The 23,012-nt window shown below is 34.7% G+C and overlaps 1 protein-coding gene across 1 annotated transcript in view; it reads right to left on the reverse strand.

Annotated features, from left to right (window-relative positions):
* Nucleotides 1–4,589: 4,589 nt before the first annotated feature.
* Nucleotides 4,590–23,012, reverse strand: part of LOC141521177 (scavenger receptor cysteine-rich domain-containing protein DMBT1-like) — a 135,704-nt gene continuing 117,281 nt past the window's right edge. Inside the window, 7 exon segments of the mRNA XM_074233436.1 lie at nt 4,590–5,175; nt 7,909–8,196; nt 10,482–10,879; nt 14,932–15,104; nt 17,017–17,225; nt 18,391–18,541; nt 21,066–21,110. Of these exon segments, the coding sequence (XP_074089537.1) occupies nt 7,947–8,196; nt 10,482–10,879; nt 14,932–15,104; nt 17,017–17,225; nt 18,391–18,541; nt 21,066–21,110 (1,226 nt within the window). The 3' untranslated portion in view covers nt 4,590–5,175; nt 7,909–7,946.

A 23,012-nucleotide genomic window follows, 5' to 3' on the forward strand; every position in this document is an offset into this window, starting at 1 on the left:
CTTTAAATAATGATTATAACCAAATTCAGAAGTGGAAGAACCCACAAGAAGACTGAGTGAATCAATTTACCAGTTCAAGGAAACTTGGCAGATCCATGGGAAGAATGTGTTGTACCAAGGTTGGAAAAGACTTGCAGCCTGGCTGCAACAGATTAAACCAGCTCCAATCACCCAGGAACAGACCACAGGGCTCCTGGGTCTATGGCAGCAGACCCCTCAGACTAGGGATTGCCAAGGACAACTTGGAAGGTCAGCAGGAAATCTTTGAGGCACAGGGGTAAGAGGGGAGCACAGTCTAGAACATGCCTCAGAAGCACAGATCCAACCCCAGGGGATCAGGAGCAGACCTCTGGAGCCATCAAGAACTCAGCCCTCAGAGAGTAAGGGGGTCAGAAGGAGATTACAGGGCTCTGTTATTTTTTCCATCCTCAGATCTGAGTCACAGACTGGGGCCCCAATCCCAGGAAAAGGGGCACAAGTACAGTAGAGCTTACTGCCAGAGAGGAACAGGGGCCCCTCCTCATAGTTCCAGGGCAGAGAGGAATGCTTTTGGTTGTCCATAGATCAGAGCAGAGGCCAGGAGGGCAGTCATAGAAGGTCATAGAAGGTCATAGAAGAATTGAAAACGAGTATTTCTGAAAACAGTTACAAAAACTCTCAAAGGCTTGGGACAGCACATCCTCCACCTGGAAGCAAAGTCCTACCTTAACAAAGTGTTAAAAATCAAGTCATAGTCTGTGGAAATGAGGAAACAATAGAAGAAAAACATCTGACTACAAACAATTATTTTGGTCATATGAAAGATCAAAATACACACTCAGAAGAAGATAATGAAATCCAAGCTTTTGCATCCAAAGTCTCCAAGAAAAAAAAATGAATTGGTCTCAGACCATGGAAGAGCTCAAAAAAGACTTTGAAAATCAAGTAAGGGAGGTAGAGGAAAAATTGGAAAGAGAAATGAGAGCAATGTGGGAAAATCATGAAAACCAAATCAGTGTCTTGGTGAAGGAGATACCAATAAATACTGAAGAAAATAACATCTTAAAAACCAAACTAGGCCAAATGGGAAAAGTGCTACAAAAAGGCAATGAGGAATTGGGAGACTTGATCAAAAGGAAATGGAGATTCAAAGGCTCACTGAAGAAAATAATTTTTTACAATGTATAATGGAGCAAAGGGAAGCTGATGATTGTGAGGAATGAAGAATCAATCAAACCAAATCAAAAGAATGAAAAATTAGAAGAAGATGTAAAAACTCTCATTGGGAAAAAAATTGACCTGGAAACAGATTCAAGAGAGATAATTTAAAAGTCATTGGACTACCTGAAAGCCATGATCAAAAAAATATAGACCCTGGACATCATTTTTCAAGATATTAAGAAAAAATTTTTTCTGCTATTCTATAAGCAGAGTGGTTAAAATAGAAATTGAAAGAATCCACCTGAAAGAGATACAAAAATGAAAACTGCCAGGAACATTTATAGTTAAATTTCAGAGTTCCCAAGTCAAGGAGAAAATATTGCAAGCAGTCATAAAGAAACAATTCAAATGTTGTGGAACTAAAGTCAGGATAACACAAGATTTAACAGCTTCTACTTTAAGAGATCATAAGACTTTGAATATGATAAGGCAAAAAAAGTTTGAATTACAACAAAGAATTCACTCCCCTGCAAAACTGAACTTACTCTTTCAGGGGAAAAGATGGATATTCAAAGAAATAGGGCACTTTCAGACTTTGCTGATGAAATGACCAGAGCTTAACAGAAAATTTGATCTTCACATACAAGACTCAAATGAAGTATAAAAAGATAAACAGAAAATGCAAATCATAAGGGACTTAATGATGTTGAACTGCTTATATTCCTGCATGGGAAGATGATATTGATAATCCATATGAACTTTCTCATCAATTTGGGAAGTTAAAAGAAGCATATATAGACAAGGCACAGGTGGGAGTTGAATTGAAGTATACTGTATTAAAAAAGATGGAGTTAATAGACAAAAGAGGAATGTATTGAGTGAAAGGAAAGGATAGAGGTAGAATTGTGCAAATTATTTCACATAAAAGAGAAAAAAAATTTTCTGCAGTGTAGTGGAAGGGGGGAAGATGGAATGGGGGTGGGTGATAGAAGGGAGAAAAGATTGTGAGAGGGAATAATCAGATGCAAAATACTTTTGAGGAAGGACATGGTAAAAGGAGAGAGAGAGAGAGAGAGAGAGAGAGAGAGAGAGAGAGAGAGAGAGAGAGAGAGAGAGAGAGACAGAGACAGAGAGACAGAGAGAAAGAGAGAAAGAGAGAAAGAGAAGAGAGTAGAATAAATAGGGGTTGGCGGAATAGGATGGAGGGAAATACATTTAGCAATAGTAACTGTGGGAAAAAATATTGAAACAAAATAAAGACCTGATAAAGACCTCTGATAAAGACCTCATTTCTCAGTGATGGATAACTAGTCAAATGTATAAAAAAATAAGAACCATTCTTCAATTGATAAAGGACCAAGATATAAACAGTTTTTCAGATGTTATCAATGCAATCTATTTAAATCATTAAAAAGAAGTCCGACCTCACTATTGATAGGAGAAATGTGGGTTGGAATAATTCTGTGGGACTACCTTATACCTACTGGATTGGCTAATAGAAGAGAAGGAGAAAATGACAAATGTTGGAAAGGAAGTATTGATATATTGATGTACTTTTAGAGGAGTTGTGAAATGATTCAACAATTCTGTAGAGCAATTTGTAAATATTCCCAAAGGGAAATAACACTATGCCTTCCCTTTGATCTAGCATTGCTATTCCTAGGTCTATATTCCAGAAGAGAAGAAATAGAGGAAGAAACAAATTAATATTGCTCACTATTGTTCTCTCTCTCTCTCTCTCTCTCTCTCTCTCTCTCTCTCTCTCCCTCTCTCTCTCTCTCTCTCTTTCTCCCCCTCTCTGTATGCATATATATATATATATATATATATATATATATATATATATATATATATATATTTAAAGCAGTTCTTTTCTGATGGTGGGGAGCTGGCGTGTGTAAGGGCATGCTCAGGTTTGGCAAATGACTGAACAAATTATGTATGTGATTGAGATGAAATGCTTTTCTGTCATGGGAAAAGATGAGCAGGATGCTCTCAGTAAAAAACTTACCCTGAGCAGATGCAATGGGGAATGTACCTTATAGAGAGTAACAGCAATATTGCAGGATGATAAGCTGTGAAAGATCTACCTTTTCTCAGCAATTCTGTGACTCAAGAAAACAATGAAGGACTTATGATAAAGAATACTTTCCATTCCAAAGACTGAGTTGATGGTGTCTGATTACAGATTGAAGTATACTTTTTTGTCATTATATTTTTCTTGAATGTTTCTCTTTTTAGGTAATAGGAAGGTTTTAGGTTTACTTTTACAATGTGACTATTGTAGAAAAAAGATATGAGTGTTGAAAACTATCTTTACATGAAATTGGAAAAAAATGAAAAAAAATTATTTTTCTTTAAAGAAGAAGAACATCCTCTAGAGACTGCTGGTTCAATTGAAGCCTCATACTACTTGAGATTGGTAAAAAAAAAAACAGAACCATCAGGAACGATAATAACACCAGAAGACAGTGGCAATCCAATAATGTTAGTGGTATGTGTTACACCTCCATTAAGGGAAGTTTGTCAAGATGCAAGCCCAAGGGGTTCTTTGAACTTGGAATTTGGTGAGACTATGCTATATAGGAATTGGGTTCAACTGGGAGCATAATCCCCTACCCATTTCCAAGTACTGAGGTGGTATAAGGAGGGATTTTACCCTACAGATGTTAAAAGGAATACTATACCATTGAAGCAGATATTCCTTTGTATAACATACTCTGATGGTAAATGTTTAAAAAGAATTGGGGTCACTTTTAGGCAGTGGGGACTAGGGTGGTCATTGTGAGAGTAAAACTGACCTTTCTATTCCTGACACCTAAACTACTTATTCCCAATCTAGAGCATTATCCTGTCCCCCATGCCTAGAATTTTCTCCCAAGCCTAATTTCTTTCTCCTGGCATCCTTCAAATCCTATTTAAAATCCCAGCATCTCTCAATCCTCCTTAATCTTAGTGCCTAAATTCTGGAATGAACTTCAGCTTATTTGCAAATATCTTGTTTGTGCAAGGTTTTTTGCAAATTTTCTCCATTAGATAGTGAACTCCTTAAGAGTACAGAGAGTAGGGACAATTTTGTTTTACTTGCTTTGGGTTATTTTGCTTTTTTGCCTACTTTTGTGTCATTAGTTATACATATCCATGTACATTTCTAGATATGGTTGACACAATAAAAGTCAATTTTACTTGACTTGGTTTTGACAAACACTAGAGCAGTTCAACCCCCATATTTAAAATTTGATGAAACATTCTCAAAGTGTGCCTGAGGTCACTCAATCATTTAGTGTCAAAGTAGAGAGACTAACACCAAGACCTCCAGACTTTTCATCTACCAGACTACAAATATTTTCCCACAAGACCACAGTGGTGATTGAAAACATTCCCTTCCAACAACTGACGGATATCTCAGTATTCACATGCTGTTTCAGAAAATACAGATAATACCAATATTGCTTAAACAAAATTATTTTATTCAGTCTATGATTTGCTTTAAGAGGTTCATATTCATTTTCCATTTTCCAAATGCAGACCCAAACTTTAGGAATTCTATCTAGTAGAATCTTCTCTTCTTAATTGTGTTTTTCAAATCAAAATTTTATATAGAATTTCTTTTCACTGGCAAGTGCTTAACTTTTAAAAAGTTTAACCGCTTAATATTTCTAACAAATCTAATCTACTGAACAACACAGAGAACTCACACCACTCTGCCTCATCCTCACCACCAGTTAAATTATGCCATCACAAACAAAATCAAGGCTCAATGTTTAGGACATATTCTTCATTTAGGGTTCTTGAATGTAGACTTTTCTTGGATTGCATGGCTTCCAAGGGACTGTGCCACCGAGGGAGGCAAACAGACTCTACTCTTCACATTTTATGGAAAAGACACCACCACAGAAAAGACTAGTTCTTTTTCTTCAGTACAAAGGCAGCAAACACCACAACCAGAAGGAAGGAAGCAGCAGAAACAGCAAGGAGGGCAAAGCTCTCCTGGGATTCAGGCAGTCTTATCATCAACATCTGTAATAGATCAATCTGAGAAGATGAGAGAAAACATTAATTTTTGTTCTTGTTATTTAATATCAAGGACGAGACATGACCCAGAGATTCAACAAAGACCCATAGAAAGGTTATTGAGAAGGCTCTTTATGAACCACATAAGAGAAAGACTTAACTGATTATATGCAAATGTTAATGTGTTATCTAATTGATTTTAAAAGTACTTTTTGATATTTGGTTTTTGTTTTAATTATAAAAACATTATAGTCTGAAAACTAGCAATTCTTTGGAATTTATTTCTATTATATTATGTTCCCCTGAAATCTCTATAACACTAATTTCACAGTATGACTTGGGCAAGTCATTTCCTTTACTTGTTCCTCAGTTTCCTTCTTTATTAAAAAAAAGGTTGTATCAAATGATCTTTAATGTGTGTCTTCTAGTTCAAATATTCTATGATTTTTAAATCATAAAATAATAATAATATATTTACCATAATAATTATTTGTAAAATCATAATAATGTACTACTTTCTACATGAAACTTTTCCGGATTCCTGCCCTTTTCAGTTGCCTATTCACTCCTACATTCTAGCTACTAGTGTTCTCCCTATTTATTTTTTGGAGATGATATCTATATCTTTATCTATAGCTAATAAGTGTTTGAGAGCAGATTTGAACTCGGGTCTTCTTGATTCCAGGCCCAGCACTCTATCTCCTGTACCACTTAGATAAAGATATCTAAGAGATATAAATCTCTGTCTAGAGATATAGATATGAATCTATACATTTCCATAAAGATTTAGCTATGGACTGATAGTATAACTCATATGTAGATATCTCTAGACATATAGATATGGGTTTATATATAGACATAGAAAAATATAGATATAGACTGCTAGGTATAATCTATATTTTTATAACTATTGATCTGTAGCTAGACATCTATTTCTATGTCTACCTATAGATCTATATCTCTAAATATCTATATCTATATATATCATCTATATCTAAATGTTTAGAGATATCTTCCTATGAGTTCTATCAGTCCACATCTATATCTTTCTATCTATAGATACCTATATCTTTATTCATCTATTGATCTATATCTAAATGACTAGAAATATCATCATATGAGCTCTACTTATTAGTCCATATCTATATCTTTATGCCTATCTATATATTCACATTTATATCTCTAGAGAGATCTTTATATCCTTTAGATATTCACATATCACTATGGAGATATAAGATAAGAGGCAGAGACCCCTATAGAGCTATATGGATCTATAGATAGCTCCAGGTAGAGATATAGAGAAATAGATTTATAGGCTAGACAGCACAGTAGACAGAGTGCTGGGGCCAGAGTCAAGACCTAGACCTATGGCAAATCACTTCAGTTCTGTTTGCATCAGTTTCCTCAAATCTAAACTGAGGATAATAGCAGCATCTCTCTCCCAGGGTTGGTGTGAGCATCAAATAGAATAATATTTCTCAAGTACCGGAACATAATATACTCTCTATAAATGCTAGTTATTATTAATGTGTGCAGATATTGAGAATGTGCATCATATATAATATATTAGCATATGTTTTCATATTTATGTATACATACATATACATATACATATACATGTTTTAATAGCTTAAAACTGCACAAGGAAATTTGCTTATTTTTATATGCCTGCAGCTATGTAGGGGCATCTATCCCCTGTTGAGAACAGGGACTCCACCTTTTTATTTTTGTAATCCCTCGTCCTTAGCATACATCATGGAGCAAGAGCCTCATCAGTCTTTCTTCATGGAATAATTTAAGGTTTACAAAGCTTTTGTGACGTAGGGAGTACAAATTCTAGAATTCCCACTTTTCAGGAAAGATAAATAAGATCCAGAGAAGTGACATGATTTCACCAGCACTGGTAAAGCCTAGACCCTAACTAACGACAGTCTTCTGAATCCCCAGTTCTGTGATCTTTCCCCTAAACCACAAAGTACAACTTTCTTTATTCTTGCTTTATTCTAGCAAATATACTACATTTGAACAAAAAGGGGGGTTATCTTGTTGGTCCATTTTATCTAAGTAAAATCTGAAACTTGATACCATTCACATTAAAGCTATCTTCCTGAGATAAACATCATGGTTCTGGGGCGGTGGGGGTTAGAGTCAGCTCAACTGGCTCATAAGAGCAGATATTTAAATTTTTCTCTATGCTTTTGGAAATTGGCAAATGCTCCAAATCAGGATTTGATTTATTATTTTATTGATTGTCTAGATTTAAGAAAGTAATGGATAAAAGATTAACAATGCAAATGAAACTTTGAAATGAGTCCAATTTATTTTTTCTCTCTGAAGAACTGGTTGTTAAACATTTACTAGTACACTACTCTTAACATTATATGGGAATTAGGATCCATGGCCTAAGAGAATATGCTATATTACTTTTGATTACTGCCACACATACTGTTTTGTCTAATGTATGACCTGAACTTTGTATTCTGTCAGTGAATCTTTTCTAAATTCTCATTTCTTTTTCCTTGTTTCTATAGATAAATTATGCCTAAAATCACTTTGGCTTGTGTTCTGAAGCAGCCTTTTGGAATCATTTGGTAAATTTTTTTTCAAAGGGAACACACAATGTTTCTACACAGAGCAACTGATTCAAAGAGAAAAAATTAAATCTAGTCATATTAAAATTGCTATTTTGGTCACTAATTAATTTGCTCATTGAACTAGTCTGATCACTTAGCTTCAAGTGTAGTCAGAGCTCACCAAGTTTTTGAGTTTACCAGATTTCAGTCTTTTGCTTCTTATTTCTGGAGTTTGAATGGCCCCAAAACAACATCCACTGTCTTCTGAAAGGAACTTGTGTCTCTTTTGGACCTTGTTACACATCCTCTGTAGCATCGTGAGGAATAATCATAAGCCTGACACACCAACAATTTACACTTCATGTGAACAGAAGGGAATCTATCCAGGAAAGTGAAAGATCTGAACCCAAAGCGAGCCAGGTGTGGGGATGGCGAGTAGTATGTTGCATAGGTGTTATCTCTTGGGCACCTGAAAGGAGAAAAAAATTCATCTAATTGATTTCACCAATGGGTTATCACATCAGAATAAAACATTATGTTATTATCCCTAGAATACAGTGGCCCAGTTCTTATCACTCACTTGGAAGCATGGGGCCTTTTGGCTACCCTAGGGGAGCATAGATTTATCTGAAGTTGGGATTAGCAATGATCTGTTGACTCTTTTTTTCAAAGAAATTTTTGGCAAAGCAAAAATGTCAAGTGATTTAAGAAGCAGTAAACCAATTAGAAAATAGAACTTAGAGATTTTAAATTGAAAAGAATCTTAGAACTTTTGATTAATTCCCTCAGTGGAAAGATGAAGAACTGGAGTCTTGAGGAGGTGAAGTGAATTGTTTAACTGGCAATTAAAGGGGAAGAATAGAATTTGAAACCAGGTCTTCTGATTCCAAAATCAGTATTGTTCCTACTATGCCATGATGTCATTTTCTAAATCATTATAGACAAATAGGTATTTAATTGCATGCAAATGTATATGATATATTACATGTATTTATATAGTATTAAGTATATTAATGGGCATATTATATTACATATATTACATATATAAACATATATGAAAGTTGTGTATAAGTCACTTGTTAAATTCAGAACTCATTTTTCTATAGAAACATTTACTCAATCCTTTGATATTTATTAGGCATCTATTATGTAAAGGCCCTGTCTTAAGATTTAAGGGAAACATAAGGTGGTGTTTAGTCTTTGGGAACTTACAGAAAAATAAATAAGAATTTATATTTGTATAGAATGCTACAGTTTATAAAGTACTTTTCTCATAGCAACCTCATGAGTCTCTCTCCAATTCTCAAGCAAAGAGATAAAAGTCGATGATGTCCAATTAACTTGTCTATGATCACATATATAGTAAGGATTAGAACTAGAATTTGAATGTCTCCATGTCCAAAGTTCCTCTCATTACACTTTACTTTCTCTCATAAGTAAGAAGGTGGGGAAGGAGGGAGAAGGGGGAATGCACACTCATGAACATACCACATAGAATATGAAGAGCACATAAGAAAAACTAAAATCTATAAGAGATCAGAGGAAGGAAAGGAAGATCAAGGAAACCTACATGAAAAAGTGCTTTCAGAGTTGAATCTTAAAATATAGATGGATTTCAGTAGTCAAAGATGATGCAGAGGATATTCTAGATATAGGGAATTATGTTAGCAGAGGCAAAGAGACAAGAAATTACTAATTATAGCTAGTATATGTGAAGAGAATAAGTACTAGATATTCTTGGAAATTAGACACCCCTCCATTCTACCAGGGAAACAAAAGATTCAGGAAGCAGCAAAAATTCAATCAAAATCACCAAAGTGTTTTGGTGGACAAGGGCTTTAGAGATTATCTAATTAGGGGCAGCTAGGTGGCACGGTAGATAGAACACCTGCCCTGGAGTCAGGAGGACCTGAGTTCAAATCCGGTCTCAGACACTTAATAATTGCCTAGCTGTATGACCTTGGACGAATCACTTAACCCCATTGCCTTGCTAAAACCTAAAACAAGAAATCACCTAATCAAATCTCCTCATTTGACAGATGAAAAAATTGAAGCCCAGAGCAATTAAATTATGTATCATAATCGTATAGCTGGACTTGAACTGAGAACTGGCTATTTCTTGTTTAGTCTTCATCTTACTATATACTACCTCTAATTTCAGTGAGGTATTAAGGAATAAAATTCATCTCCATTAGGTAAAACTGGACTCAATTATACATAAACCTAATATCCTTCATCTGGCAAATATAAATTTGATGATTATAAATATGATCTTGGGTCATAAGATCTCTAGCATCCAAGAAAGAATCAATCATTTTCACTTGCTCTTATTAAGTAGGAAAGTGAAATAATATGTTTGACAAACTTCTTCAGTGACAAGATTCATTTGGGAGTCATAATTTCCAGACCTCATAATTTCTAAAACTCTAAGGCCCTCAATTTCTTCCTCTGTCATATGGGTACAAGAATAGTAAGTCTAATCATTGAGATTATTTTGAGGATCATATGAACTACTGCACACAAATGAATTTTGAAATACTAAAAAAAGTCAACTAATGGAACTAATGTATTATTGTCTTCTTCTTCTTCTTCTTCTTCTTCTTATTATTATTATTATTATTATTATTATAAGGAATTCATGGTTTATCAGTACTAATTATTCAGAAAATCATTCCCTAGAGTGTTTCAAGTAATTGAGATTTTTGCAATTTTTTTCTAATGAAGTAGCAGAGCAGTAGCAGAGACAGTCCTTACCCATTCCTGATTAAATCATAAGTCAAAGTTGTAAAATCATTTGCACTTGGGGATGCTATGCAGGTGTCCACAAACAAGGCCAGGTTGGAATCAGAGTGGAAAATTTCTGCTTGAAAGTATAACTGCTGGTTTAACTGAACAACATATGGTGTGCTGTTCACAGGCTGGTAGAAGGAAGAGGACTCATATAAAGACAAATCCACATGGAAATTGCTGTACTGAGTTTGTTTGATTTCAACAGTCTCATTGGTAACAAACATAGTTTCCACCCAAGTGTTTTTGAGCATTTTGCAGCTAACATGGAAGTGGAGACCTTTCTGTCTTGTGATGATACCACTTGGTCGAATAGGTTGATTTGATACAAGGACATTGCTATAGTTGATAGTATCATTGTTTATCTGGGGGGAGAAAACAGGGATATAATCAGAAAGATATTAACACAATAATAAATCATAGCTACACTAAAATAATAATCATTTTGACTCACATTCTTACATTAACAAGAAGTTTTTATTCAAAACAGTCCTATGAGATGGAGAGTGAAAGCATTATTGTCTCTGTAGATGTAGAAAGTAAGACTTGGAGAGAAATAATTTGTTCAAAGTCTCAAAGTTAGTGCATGAACTGTGACGTGGACTCAGGATTTCTGTTTCCATCTAGTACTCTTCCCATTAGGCAACATTGCCCAAATGGGTTTGATTCATAAATTCATATAATTACTGAGATGTTTATGAAACTCAGTCCAAATCACACTGATGCTAACAAGCTGATCAAACTTGACTAGCAAGACATTGTCTTCATTCTTCAGTCAAGCTAAACTATAGTGGTTTAATACAAATGTATTTGTCTATGTCAGAAGTCTATGGGTAACTTCAATGAGTAATGATACCATATTAGTCCAAATACAAAATAACCATATATTTCAAAGTTGAAGAACAATTTTAAGATAAGGATGTACTTTATCAGAGACAATGTCCTACATCTTGCCCCTGTGATATATGAGTGAGAAATGGAGCTCAGTCACATATATCTGGAAGTAACTTTAGAGGTCATCTAGTCCAACTTCTTTAAATTAATTTGAACTTGACGAAGATAGCAAGTGACAGAGCTGAGATTTTAAACCTGTATTCTCTGGCTCCAACTATTTGTTCTGGAGCTAATGTTTTATTTAAATACTTTAATCTGTAGGAGACTTTAAGATACCAAATGAGTCTCAATAACTTAAATCATCACAGGTAGTAAATCTGGAAGGAACCTTATAGGCCACCTCGTTCTACCATCTTGTTTTTTGTTGTTCATGACCCCAGGGGTCAGGCACTTTTGTCCTCCCCTGTCTAACACCTCCCTACCTGAGGGGCTCATCTTCTGATGTCACATCTTTAGCATTTTAATCTTATCCATGTGCTTTTCTTAGAAAAACACATTGATTTGTCATTTCCTTCTCCAATAGGTCATCTTGATCAAAATGCTCCACTATGACCTGTCTATCTTGGACATAGCTTACAGTTTCACTGAGCTACACAAGCCTATCCTGCATGAAAAGGTAGTAATGCAGAAGGAGATATTTCATTTTACAGAAATGAAAATTGAAGTCCGGAGAGGTTAACTAATTTCAAAGCTTTTTATCTTGTGTCTTAAATGCAGTCTTCTTGGAAACTCACCTTGATGCTGCAGTAATCCTCTAATAAAATTTAGAAAATTTAATTGGTAGCCAAGAGAATTGCCTTCTAGTCCTATCTTCCACTAACTAATTATATGACCTTAAGCAAATCATTTGCCTCAGTCTCCTTATTTTATTTGTTAAAAATGATAATTTATTAGATGCTTCACTAGTCTCCTAGAAGTTCAAAGGTGTGGTGATACTAGCATTTAGTTGTTGATTGTTTTCAAAAAGAAAACTGCTTCTTAGTCACATTTTTAAAACTTGCAACCAGTCCTCCTAATCCATATCTGGCCATTGGACTTAGATGCATCCAAAGTAAGACTGGTGACTTTGCACAACCCTTTCTCACCTAAAAAAGAATTCACTTGCAAATCATGATATCACCTTCCAAAGGTCATGGTTCTCTTCAAGAAGAAAAAACAATAAAAACAACAATAGCTTGCTTCCAGATATTTTGTGAGGGATTTTTGTTCCTAAAAGGTCAACTTTCCTCCTAGAGAGTTTTATTACTCCCTCTTCCTCAATCCTGCCCTTCCCCTTTAAAGGACACACTCCCTCTCTCCTTGCAGGAATGAGGTTTATGAGATTCCTACATCAAAACTGTTCCAAAGGTGATGAGCAACAAAAAAAATGTGAAGGCTTGATCTCCCCACTTGAATTATCACAATCTGTTTAAAAGTAAGCTTCTAGGAGACTGAGGCCTTTTCACTTTTGTCTTTGCCTCCCCAAGAATTAACACGATATCTGGCAAATAGCAGACTCTTATTAAATACTAGATGATAAGTTGATAGATTGATTATCCAAGAAAACAATTCTAAGTCCTATGCTCTGGGTTTGGGTGAGTGACTCAAGGATGTATGTTTCTATCATTCTGAGTACTTCGTGGCGCAGAGCACCACATTTGGAATCAGAGGACTTGGGTTCGAAAGCCCTTACTATTCTTTTTTTTTCAGATTTTTCAAGGCAATGGTATTAAGTGGCTTGCCAAAGGCCACATGGCTAGGTAATTATTAAATGTCTGAGGTCGGATTTGAACCCAGGTACTCCTGACTCCAAGGCCAGTGCTCTCTCTATTCACTGTGCCACCTAGCCACCCCTGCCCTTACTATTGTTAAGCAAGATACTTAACTTTTGGGTTCCTTAGTTTCCCCATCCTTAAAGTTAAAAGGTTGAACTAGATAATCTCTGAAGTTCATTCCAGTTTAGGACCTATGATTCTTCTGCCAAAGTGTTAATATTTATTTCATATATTAAGAAATAATATTTATGTATTTAAGGGTGATTCTCATACTAGGGAAGAAAATACTTGACATTGGTCTACAACTGTTCAGATTTAGATCATTCTGAGATGCATCAATATGACTGGCTCAAAAAAAGAAATTTATTATCTAGTGGTCAGTCAACTTCCTGGGAGTGAGCCTCTTCTAATTCAATTAGGCATGTCCTTGGAAGACAGACACAGTCTTCTACTAGGTCTACTCAAAGTCTTTCTAATTTAGTAGGGACTGATTGTGCTTTAGTTGCAAAGGTATTGTCTTTGATAGTCCAGAGACATATCTTATCCTTGATGAACCATCTGAGAAGGCTTTCAACTAATTCTTTGATTTAATATAGTCAAAGAAAACCCCTTTTTTACTTCCTTTGCTGCCAGGTGATTCACATTTAATATTGAACATTGACTTTAAAAGACAAAAGTAGTTTTGCTTTCCAATATGCACATGTATTTGACATCATTTATAGAAGTCATTCTTTTCCAAAGGATGAGAGAAACAATGTCCTAAGTTTCAAATTTTTTTTAACTTAGATACCTTCTATCAAGAATTATTTTTAGGCCATGAAAAGTGACATGTATCCTAATAAATTCTGCTATAAATAGTGTGGTTGATTTTGGAGGAATAAATCCCATTTGCAATGTAGTTCAGAGGAAAGAGAATTGTCAGAAGGTAGGGGTTCAAATTTCACCCTGTCTCTTTTTACTCATATAACTTAACCTTTCTGGCCCTCGGTTTCCTTACTTGTACAATGATTACTAAGATTTCTTTTACCTCTAAATCTCTATCCTTATTATCTTACAATGCTGAGCTAATGTTATTGAGATGCCTATTCAAAAAATATTTCCATCATGGGCATATGTAAAAAGAATGTAATTGAAAATGAAAATAAGTATGTTGTATTAAAAAGAGTCCAAGACTTGGTGTCAGAGTGATTTACTTTCAAATTTCCATTCATCCACTAGCACTGTATAACTTGTCTTTGTATCTATTTGAACCTCCAGTTCTTCATCTGTAAAATAGTAATGATATTTTATGCAGAACCTACATCACAGGGATGTTGTGAAAATGCAATAAATGTATGAAAGCATTTTATGAGCTCTGATGTTCCATATAAGAGCAAACCATCATTAATAACACATTAATTGGCATAGTGGTTAGACTGGTGGACTTGAATCAGAAATATCTTAGTTCATATCTTCTCTCGGACATTTGCTAGCTCTGTGACTCTCAACAAGTCAATTCTCTCGGCCTCAATTTTTTCCATTTGTAAAGTGTGAATAATAGCATCTACCTCCCAGAGTCATTATGAGAATCAAATGAGATCACATACACTCAAACTTAAATGTCTTATATTATTTGAGTAAATTAGCAAGAACCCCACCAACTGTGGTAACAGTATGCATAGCAAACTAGACAAGTTTCAGTAGACTGGGAGCCTCAGAATTTTAAAAATAATTTTTTCTCATAAAAAGTAGTGCTTTATAGAATATCAAAAGCTGAAATGAAGACTTACGGTTTTTATTGTTCCACAGCCATTATATGGTATATCAAATATAAAATAGCTTGAGTTTTCCTTAGGCAGACAGGATGAGTTAGTCAAAGAAAAATTCAATGAATTATGTCCCAGAAACTGGAGGTAGCTTTTACTGATGACGGCTCTCATTTTTTCTGCTAAGCATACTAGAGCTGATAAGGGGACAAAAGATAAAATCCCCATTAGTTTATGTGGGTGTATAGAATCAGGAGCTAGTTATTCTTCTCAAAGAAGTGATGCAAACATGAGATGTTATACATCTATTATTAATTATTGATACATATATTATTAATTAATTATTAGGAGATGTTATGCATCTTTTAGATTTTATTGCATGGAGCATTAGGAACTAGAAAGGTACAAGTTAGATCTTCAACATAGTCAAAATTTATTACTGTGAAGCTATAGTGGACAAAGGTCTTTCTAAAAATCAAAAGGTAATTATATTCATGACCTCTCTGAGGGAGTAAAAGGATAAAGCCCAACCCTGTACCACAGCACCACCCCTTGTTATTCATTTATATAGCTTCTATTTGTGAGATATTTTTTCAAATAAATGGCCCCATGGTTACAAAACTCCACAACCATGACATTCAAGATATTTTTCATGATTTGATCAATAAAATCCTCATAATATACTGGAGGGGTCATGAGATATTAATAAATCTGTTTTCATATGGAAATATCAGTGGAATAAAATAATGCACCATTTCAAAGAAAAATATAATTCATTATTTATCTTAGAAACTCATTATTATGCTGCTTGGGAATCTAAAATGAGACCTTGTTGGTTCAGTAAATCTGTCATGTCAAATTTGTTTCTAATGAAAATAGTGCTGTGTCAAGGTCTGTAATGGTTTATTAAAACATGCAGGCATATTTGAACAAGATCTCTAACTCGATCTGACATTATGAAGGACACCCATGGTCTCTACAAAAACCTTCCTAATCACCCTTGCAAACAGAATGAAAACTGCATAAATCACAAGAATGGGTCACATTTGTCTATCTACAAGAGAAAGGTACCTTTCAAAGCTACATTTACTCCCATGGAAGAATTAATTGTGTCATAGAAATTCGACTCTATTTCACTGAACAATTTTTTTTACTATTTCTTTTTTTTTTCATCTTCTACTAGAATCCTACTGTGATGTGACAGTATAATAAAATTTCTTGAAGTCTATGCATCCAAATCACAAATTGGTAGGCAATGACTAGGATGATCTATCTCAGAGACTATGTCTTCTTTCTTAAAATCAACTTACCCAAGAAAATCAGAAATCATCACCTCTAGTGGTCTGTTGGCCACTATGGGAAGAATTCTTTGGCCAAAGTGACTCAAGGGAGGGATAACTGCTATACATTTCAAAGACTGAATTGTGAATTATTAACAGAATCAGAGGGAGACCTTCAGTACATGAGGATAAAGAAGTGAAACCTCTTGAGAGGATTTATGGAAGGGCAAAGACAATTCTTGTTAATTGTCCTGAATAATAAAACATGAATAGAATGAAATCTGAAATAATAGAAGAAATAGACACTGTAGTGAGATCATGGATCCATCAAAATACTACATATTTTTTCACATTGTATTGAATATACTTCTTGACTGGTCCTGGAATCTCCTCCAAGTGACATGATTAACTATATGTGTAATTCTCTTCAAGTTGCTTTTCCTCTTTGAATCATCCTTTCCCCTCTTTAAAATGACAAATGCTAGAACTCCAAGTGAAAAAATCATAGTTAAGAGATAGAAGGAAGTTTTTCCAGCTTTAAAATTGTTTTCTTTTAACTCCCTCATCACAATTTCCCATCCAGTATCTCAAACTCTAGGAAAAGAAACATGGAAACTGCAAAGTTCATAAAAAGTCTACAATTTGACTAATGGCATTCATTTCAGTTCCCCTAGTCTCCATTTCACCTAAGTAAATTCATTGATTGAGAACAGTGTCCTGACAGAGCAAGCAGAGATTCCTATCACTCAATCAGGGAGTGGCAAAGACAATACAAAAATCATAATTGATCCCTCAACTAGTCAATCACTTTGTTGAAGATGAGACTTACTAGTGCCATCATCATATGGTGAAGAATGGTAGCTAGCCTGGAAACCTCTTCTGGTGACACTAATATCAGTGACAAATCGAACGGACATGAAGTTTGATGTTGATGTAAAGGAACCTCTTCCTCCATCACAAACTCGTGAAATTAATGGGGATGTCTGATAAGGTCCATCGTAGATTTGAATGTAATCAAAGTTACAACCTCCTTCCAACCTAAAAACCCGGGACAAAGAACATCTTAATTTTATCCTGACTTAGATGTAGGAGGGTAGATCTACTGTCCCCAATCTGCTTTTTCCTTTCTGTTTAGTGCCTTTATGCTCTCAGTTGACTTGGCCCCCATAACCCACCCATACCTGCCCTACTCTATCCTAGCCCTGTATTCTTGTCTCTCTTTTCAACTACCCCCCATTCCAATTTATGTTCTCTTTCTATTTTGCCATTCTGTTCTACAATTTTTCCAATAGCCTAATTTTCATTGATAGGTTCTAATGATTTAAGATGCCATCTCTCAACTAAAAATCTGTCTTCTAAAGAATACAAAGGACTAGTTCTTAATATATTGAAGTATAATTCAGGATAGTGAGGAAGATATTCAAAATATTACTATAAATCACAAATCACACAAAATAGGGAAACTGCTTTCAATGAAGACCAGCCAAAATCTAATAATGACTAAGAAAGCACCCCAAATTTCCTTGTACCAAATTGATAATTAATTATTTTTTCCTGATACCAGAAAAAAAATATTGCCTCCTTAATCATAATGTGTGTATGTGTATATATATATATATATATATATATATATATATATATATATATATATATATATATATTATATGGCTGGCCATTAAGATTTTATCCCATGAAGTTATGAGTTATGCTTTAATAAACCAAGTCCACTCTTTGGGACAAATTCCCTTTGAGGGCACAGTGGTCACTCTGAACCTGTTGTCTTGACTAAGGAGGGGATAAAAGGTAGAAGGAAAGTATTAACACTGTAGATGGAAACATTTCAGAACTGTTCCCCTCAAACTTTACCCTTGAGAGTGGGTGAGAGAGGATAAGGCAGCTCCTTGAAGAAAGGCATCCAGTAATGGAACAGTGGGTATAGTACATAAGAATGGTTGTAGATTGAGTTGCTCTTCATCATTCAAGATTGTTCAAGGATGCTATAACTATTGAGTAAACCATTACTGACTTGATCGTGAGACAGTGGGAAGAGGAGAGATTGCCATCCCTTATGTATTGATATGTCCCATAATTATTTCCAGGCACCAATAGAACAAAATCTGTGCTTCTGGACCTGATTTTTTACATTTTTCAAACTCGTTTTTTTATTGGATTGTCATATTCTGTAAAGAAACTCTTCACTTACTGTACATCTTCAAATACTATGGTCACACGGTAGTTATTTGGAACTTCAATATCCCAGACACAGTTGACATTGTTGGGATAGTTCCTAGGGTAATTTGGGCTGGAAATGGTCCCTGAGGACTGGGAAAGGAATCCTCCACAAGAGAAGTCTGCTGGAGAAACAAAACAGAAATTTAGTCCTCACTTTCTTGATCTCTAATGGGGGGATTATTATAATCCTTGCCCTATGGGTCTCACGGGGCTATTGCAAGGATCCAGTAAAACTTTGGGTGTAAAAAAATCCTGTTAAACTAAAATCAGATTCTTAATTGGGGTCAACTAGAAAAATCAGGCATTCTTTAACATCATTAGAATTATTTGGGGCATATCACAATACTTTGGAAATAAAGACTATGGAAAGGAACCTTCCCCCCTCCAATATTCCCTTTATAAAACTAAGAAGTCACTATTCTTATAATTATCATCCATAAAGCAAGGAGAATTGTCTCCATCATAGGAATAGTCAAATAAATCTACTTTTCAGCACCATACAATACTTTGATAAGGGAAATCCCAGGCATGCAGGGATTTTTTTTTTTGTATCTGTTCCCCACCTCTACTGATTAATTCTGGGGATGAGAGATGGAAATAAATAATGGATCAAAGCAGAGGCAATATCATTTCTTTTCTTTTTTTCTTTTTTCTCCATCCTTCCCTTTTCTTCCTCTCTTCCTTACTTTTTCTTGTTCTTCCTTCCTTCCTTCTTTCCTTCCTTCCTTTCTTTTTTCTTTTATTTCTACCTATATTTAATTTAACTTTCTATATTCTGTTTCTATTTCTATGTATATTCAGCAACTTCTACATTAGAATGTAAACTTTCTATAAGTAGAGATTTTTTTCCTTCTTTATCCTTGTGATTCAACACCTGGTAAAAAGTAAATGTTTAATCAATGTCCATTGATTAATTGACTGATGACAGCTGGATTGATTGCCTGGTATAGCAATCTGTCTACAAACCTGGTGCTACTTTGTTACAAGAAGTCTAAGCTTTATTTAATTTACCAAGGGGTTTCCTAGAAAATTCTAAGCAACCACTTCAGACCGCAGATTTCTCATCTCACAGACAAGGAAAACAAATTCCAAATTCATTTGTGATTTTAGATCATACCAACCAATTACCTACTATTTCCAGGTTTCCAGGATGAGATACAGGTGTTACAAATTACAAAGATTCAAAGAAAGCCCTTATGAAAAACAGGATTGTTTGCTCAAGGTAGGGTCATTAGTCATGTATCTAAAAATGTCTCAAGTGAGCCAAAAGAGAAGACCCATATCTCTGGTCACTCAAAGCTTGGCTTTCTGTTGAATTCAGAAGGAATGCTTGTGGTGTACTTATCACCTTAATCTTTACCTTATACTGGTCCAAAAACCAAAAAGTGAACATTGGTACAGAGGAAGACTACAATGAGTTTGAGGCAGAGGTGCCCATTCAGGTTGGGAGGAAATTTCTGCTTCAGAGGACACTGAGGTCAACTTCACAAGAGACTCATGTTAGAGACAGACCATCTGTTTTCATTGATGAGCACAGTTGGAAAAAAACATTCATCCCATCTGTACACAGACTTTCCTTTGCATAAGTATTGTGGAATGTGAAGCAAACTACCACACAAGTGATGATTCCATTGAAACTCCATGAAGTGGAGAAATGAAAGGATTTTTTTATGATATTGATGAAAGTATTTAATGAAAAAGGAGGGAGGCCTGTTTTATTTGATCATATAATGAAGATCCTTCCTATCCTTGCTACCTTGCATTATCTACCATTGGTATACAGGTCATAAATCTTGATTCATTGCTAGTAGCTTAAAGTTAAAAGCTTAGTTTTTTCAGCTAGGTTTTCAGGGCCTAATAAATTTGTTATATATTTAAGTATGAAACTCTCAACATTCCATTTTTTCAGATAAAATTATTGTTTAAAGGACCAGACTTGCAATGGTTGGAGAGACTCATTCCTAGTATATTGGCAACCTCCAACAGGCTTTTATACAACAGGGTAGAAGGCTGTGAACTGCATATTGGAAGGATGATCCATTGGTGAATTCAAGGATCACTGATATAGTGAAGCATATTTTCATTATTGGGAGAGAAGAGAATTCCTTCATGAACTGGAAGATTGGGCTACTACTCATTTGGAGTCTACAAAATTGTTTCCTAAATATATTTATTTCGTAAGCTGCATTATACTACAATTAATTTCCTTTGAAATATTATATTTTCTGCATTTTAAAACAGTAATCTGAGAAGTCCAAAGGCTTCACCAAATTACTAAAAGGATCCATGACAAAAAAAATTAGCTTAAAATGCTTGGACTAGCCTAATACTTCTAAGTCTAAAATATATCACTATACAGATGAGTTAGCTATCATTACTTATAACCCCTAAAGATCGCATATGTGTTTATTTTGGGATAATAATAATAATAATAATAATAATAATAATTCTGATGATAATATATCAAACATTTATATCATGGTTACAATATATCAGACAGTGTATACTAAGTGCTTTAGAGAAATCATGGTTTCTCATTGCTTCTGACACCATCCCACATCACTTACAGATGAGAAATATATAAAGCATATAGCCAGCAAAAGCATCTGAATTCCCTACCTGAAAAGCCAGGAATGCTCCACATACCTGTTACAGTTGTGGTTTTTGGGTAGACAGGAGTAGTAGAATGACCTGTTGATAGGAATTAAAAAGTAGTTCAGTTTTTCCGTAACACATCCTGGAAGCATTTGGAAAGAACAATCAGATATTCCTTAATTACTGATCAGAGATTTAGAAATTAACCAGATCCCAAACTTGACCTTTTCTGGAAAAAATCACCTAGCAGGCAAATGGGCAGTTTTAAAAGTGTCTATGATACCAAATCAAGAATTTCACCAAGGTAGAGTAGGAAATATCCAGTAATTGAAAATAAATTGTTTAAAAAGGAAGAAAGAAAAAGCACAGGGATTGGGGAAGGGGAGGGTCAAGATCAAAGCAGATATTTAAAAAAGATAGTTGGTTAAGCTATAAAATGAACACTCGGAGACCCACATGCACAAAGACACACACACACACACACACACACACACACACACAGTTGTGTATGTGATACTTGATGACTTGGATTTATATAATAGGGACTTTGGAGATGATTTAGATTATCAGTCATCTGATAGATTGGAAAACTAAACCCCACAGATTAAAATATAATAAAGAAATACTTAACAAAATAGATAAAAGTATAGTAAAACATAATGCATTGATGAGACCTCAACCAGAATACTTAATGGGATCCTGACAATGCACTTAAAAGGGAATAATGACAAATGAATTTAAAGAGGGAATTGAGCTGAAGAAACAGAAAGCCAAGCACTGCACATGATAGACTAATGAGCTGGTGTAGGATCCTTGGTGCACTTGTCAGGTATCCTAAGGAGAGAGAGAAAAAAAACCAGGCTGACCAACATAGCTCCAGCAATCTATCTAACTTAGTGAGTTCTGCTTTTCCTTTATTTGAGAGAAGGAAACTCATTCAGTTGCTGCCTGGGATTATTTGCCCTTTCCTGTTGGGGTTAAAACCAAATTAATTGCTTACTAACTGAAAGTTTTCTATTTTATAGCAGTTAATTTAGTATTAACCTAAGTGAATTTGTCTCAAAATCTCTTTCTTCTGTGTAGCATAGTCATAGTGAAAAGAGCATTAACCTGATTGACCTATAATGAGGTGGAGAGCAGCAGGTTAGGATCTAGATAGCAAATGTTTCAAACACACTCTCCAAGATATATTACTGCCTGCAGTATTGCCTGAAACAGATTAAAATATAATTGAAAAATATTTAACAAAAAATAAAAAATAAAGTAAAACATAATGTTAACATATGGTTTTCTGAATCAAGCCTTTCACAAGAATCTTTATATATGAATTATTGACCCCATTTCTACTTGAAGTAGACACTGCATGGATGTTTTAAGCAAATAATAAAAAAATATACCAGCTGATATTTATTAATGAACTTAAATTCATTAATTCACAAATTCACTACAAAATGCAACTGATTGATTTTAAGGAAAAATTCATAGAATGTACACATTTAAACCAATGCTACAAACTTTAAATAATCACCTTAGAATGTTAAACCCTTATTTTAATATTTCTATTGTTCTCTCTAAATGCATTCATCCTAAATTTGTTAATATTAAACCTAAATCTGTGCTTTGAGAACTCAACACATTTGATATCAAATTATTCTGTACTTCCTCCAAATAGACTCTTCTCAATTTCCAGTCTTCTATTGGTGCTACCATCTTTCCTGTAACCCAGACTCTACCCTTTAGAATTCCCTTTGGCTTCTCCTCCTCCCTCCTTCCTCTGAAATATGATTTATCTCAAATTCTTCTTCTCTCTGCTCCTACCACTTGCATTCTAGTTCAAACTTTCATTAACTCTTCATCTGTTCATTTACAATAATCATCTAATCACTCCTTATTGATTTTGTCCCCTATTTTAATCTATTCAGTATATACCACTAATGAATTAATCTCATAAAAACATAGATCTCATTTGGTCACATTTCCCCAATTCCTATTCTCTTA

This window comes from Macrotis lagotis, chromosome 4 (genome assembly GCF_037893015.1).
Source record: "Macrotis lagotis isolate mMagLag1 chromosome 4, bilby.v1.9.chrom.fasta, whole genome shotgun sequence".
NCBI classification, from domain to species: domain Eukaryota; kingdom Metazoa; phylum Chordata; class Mammalia; order Peramelemorphia; family Peramelidae; genus Macrotis; species Macrotis lagotis.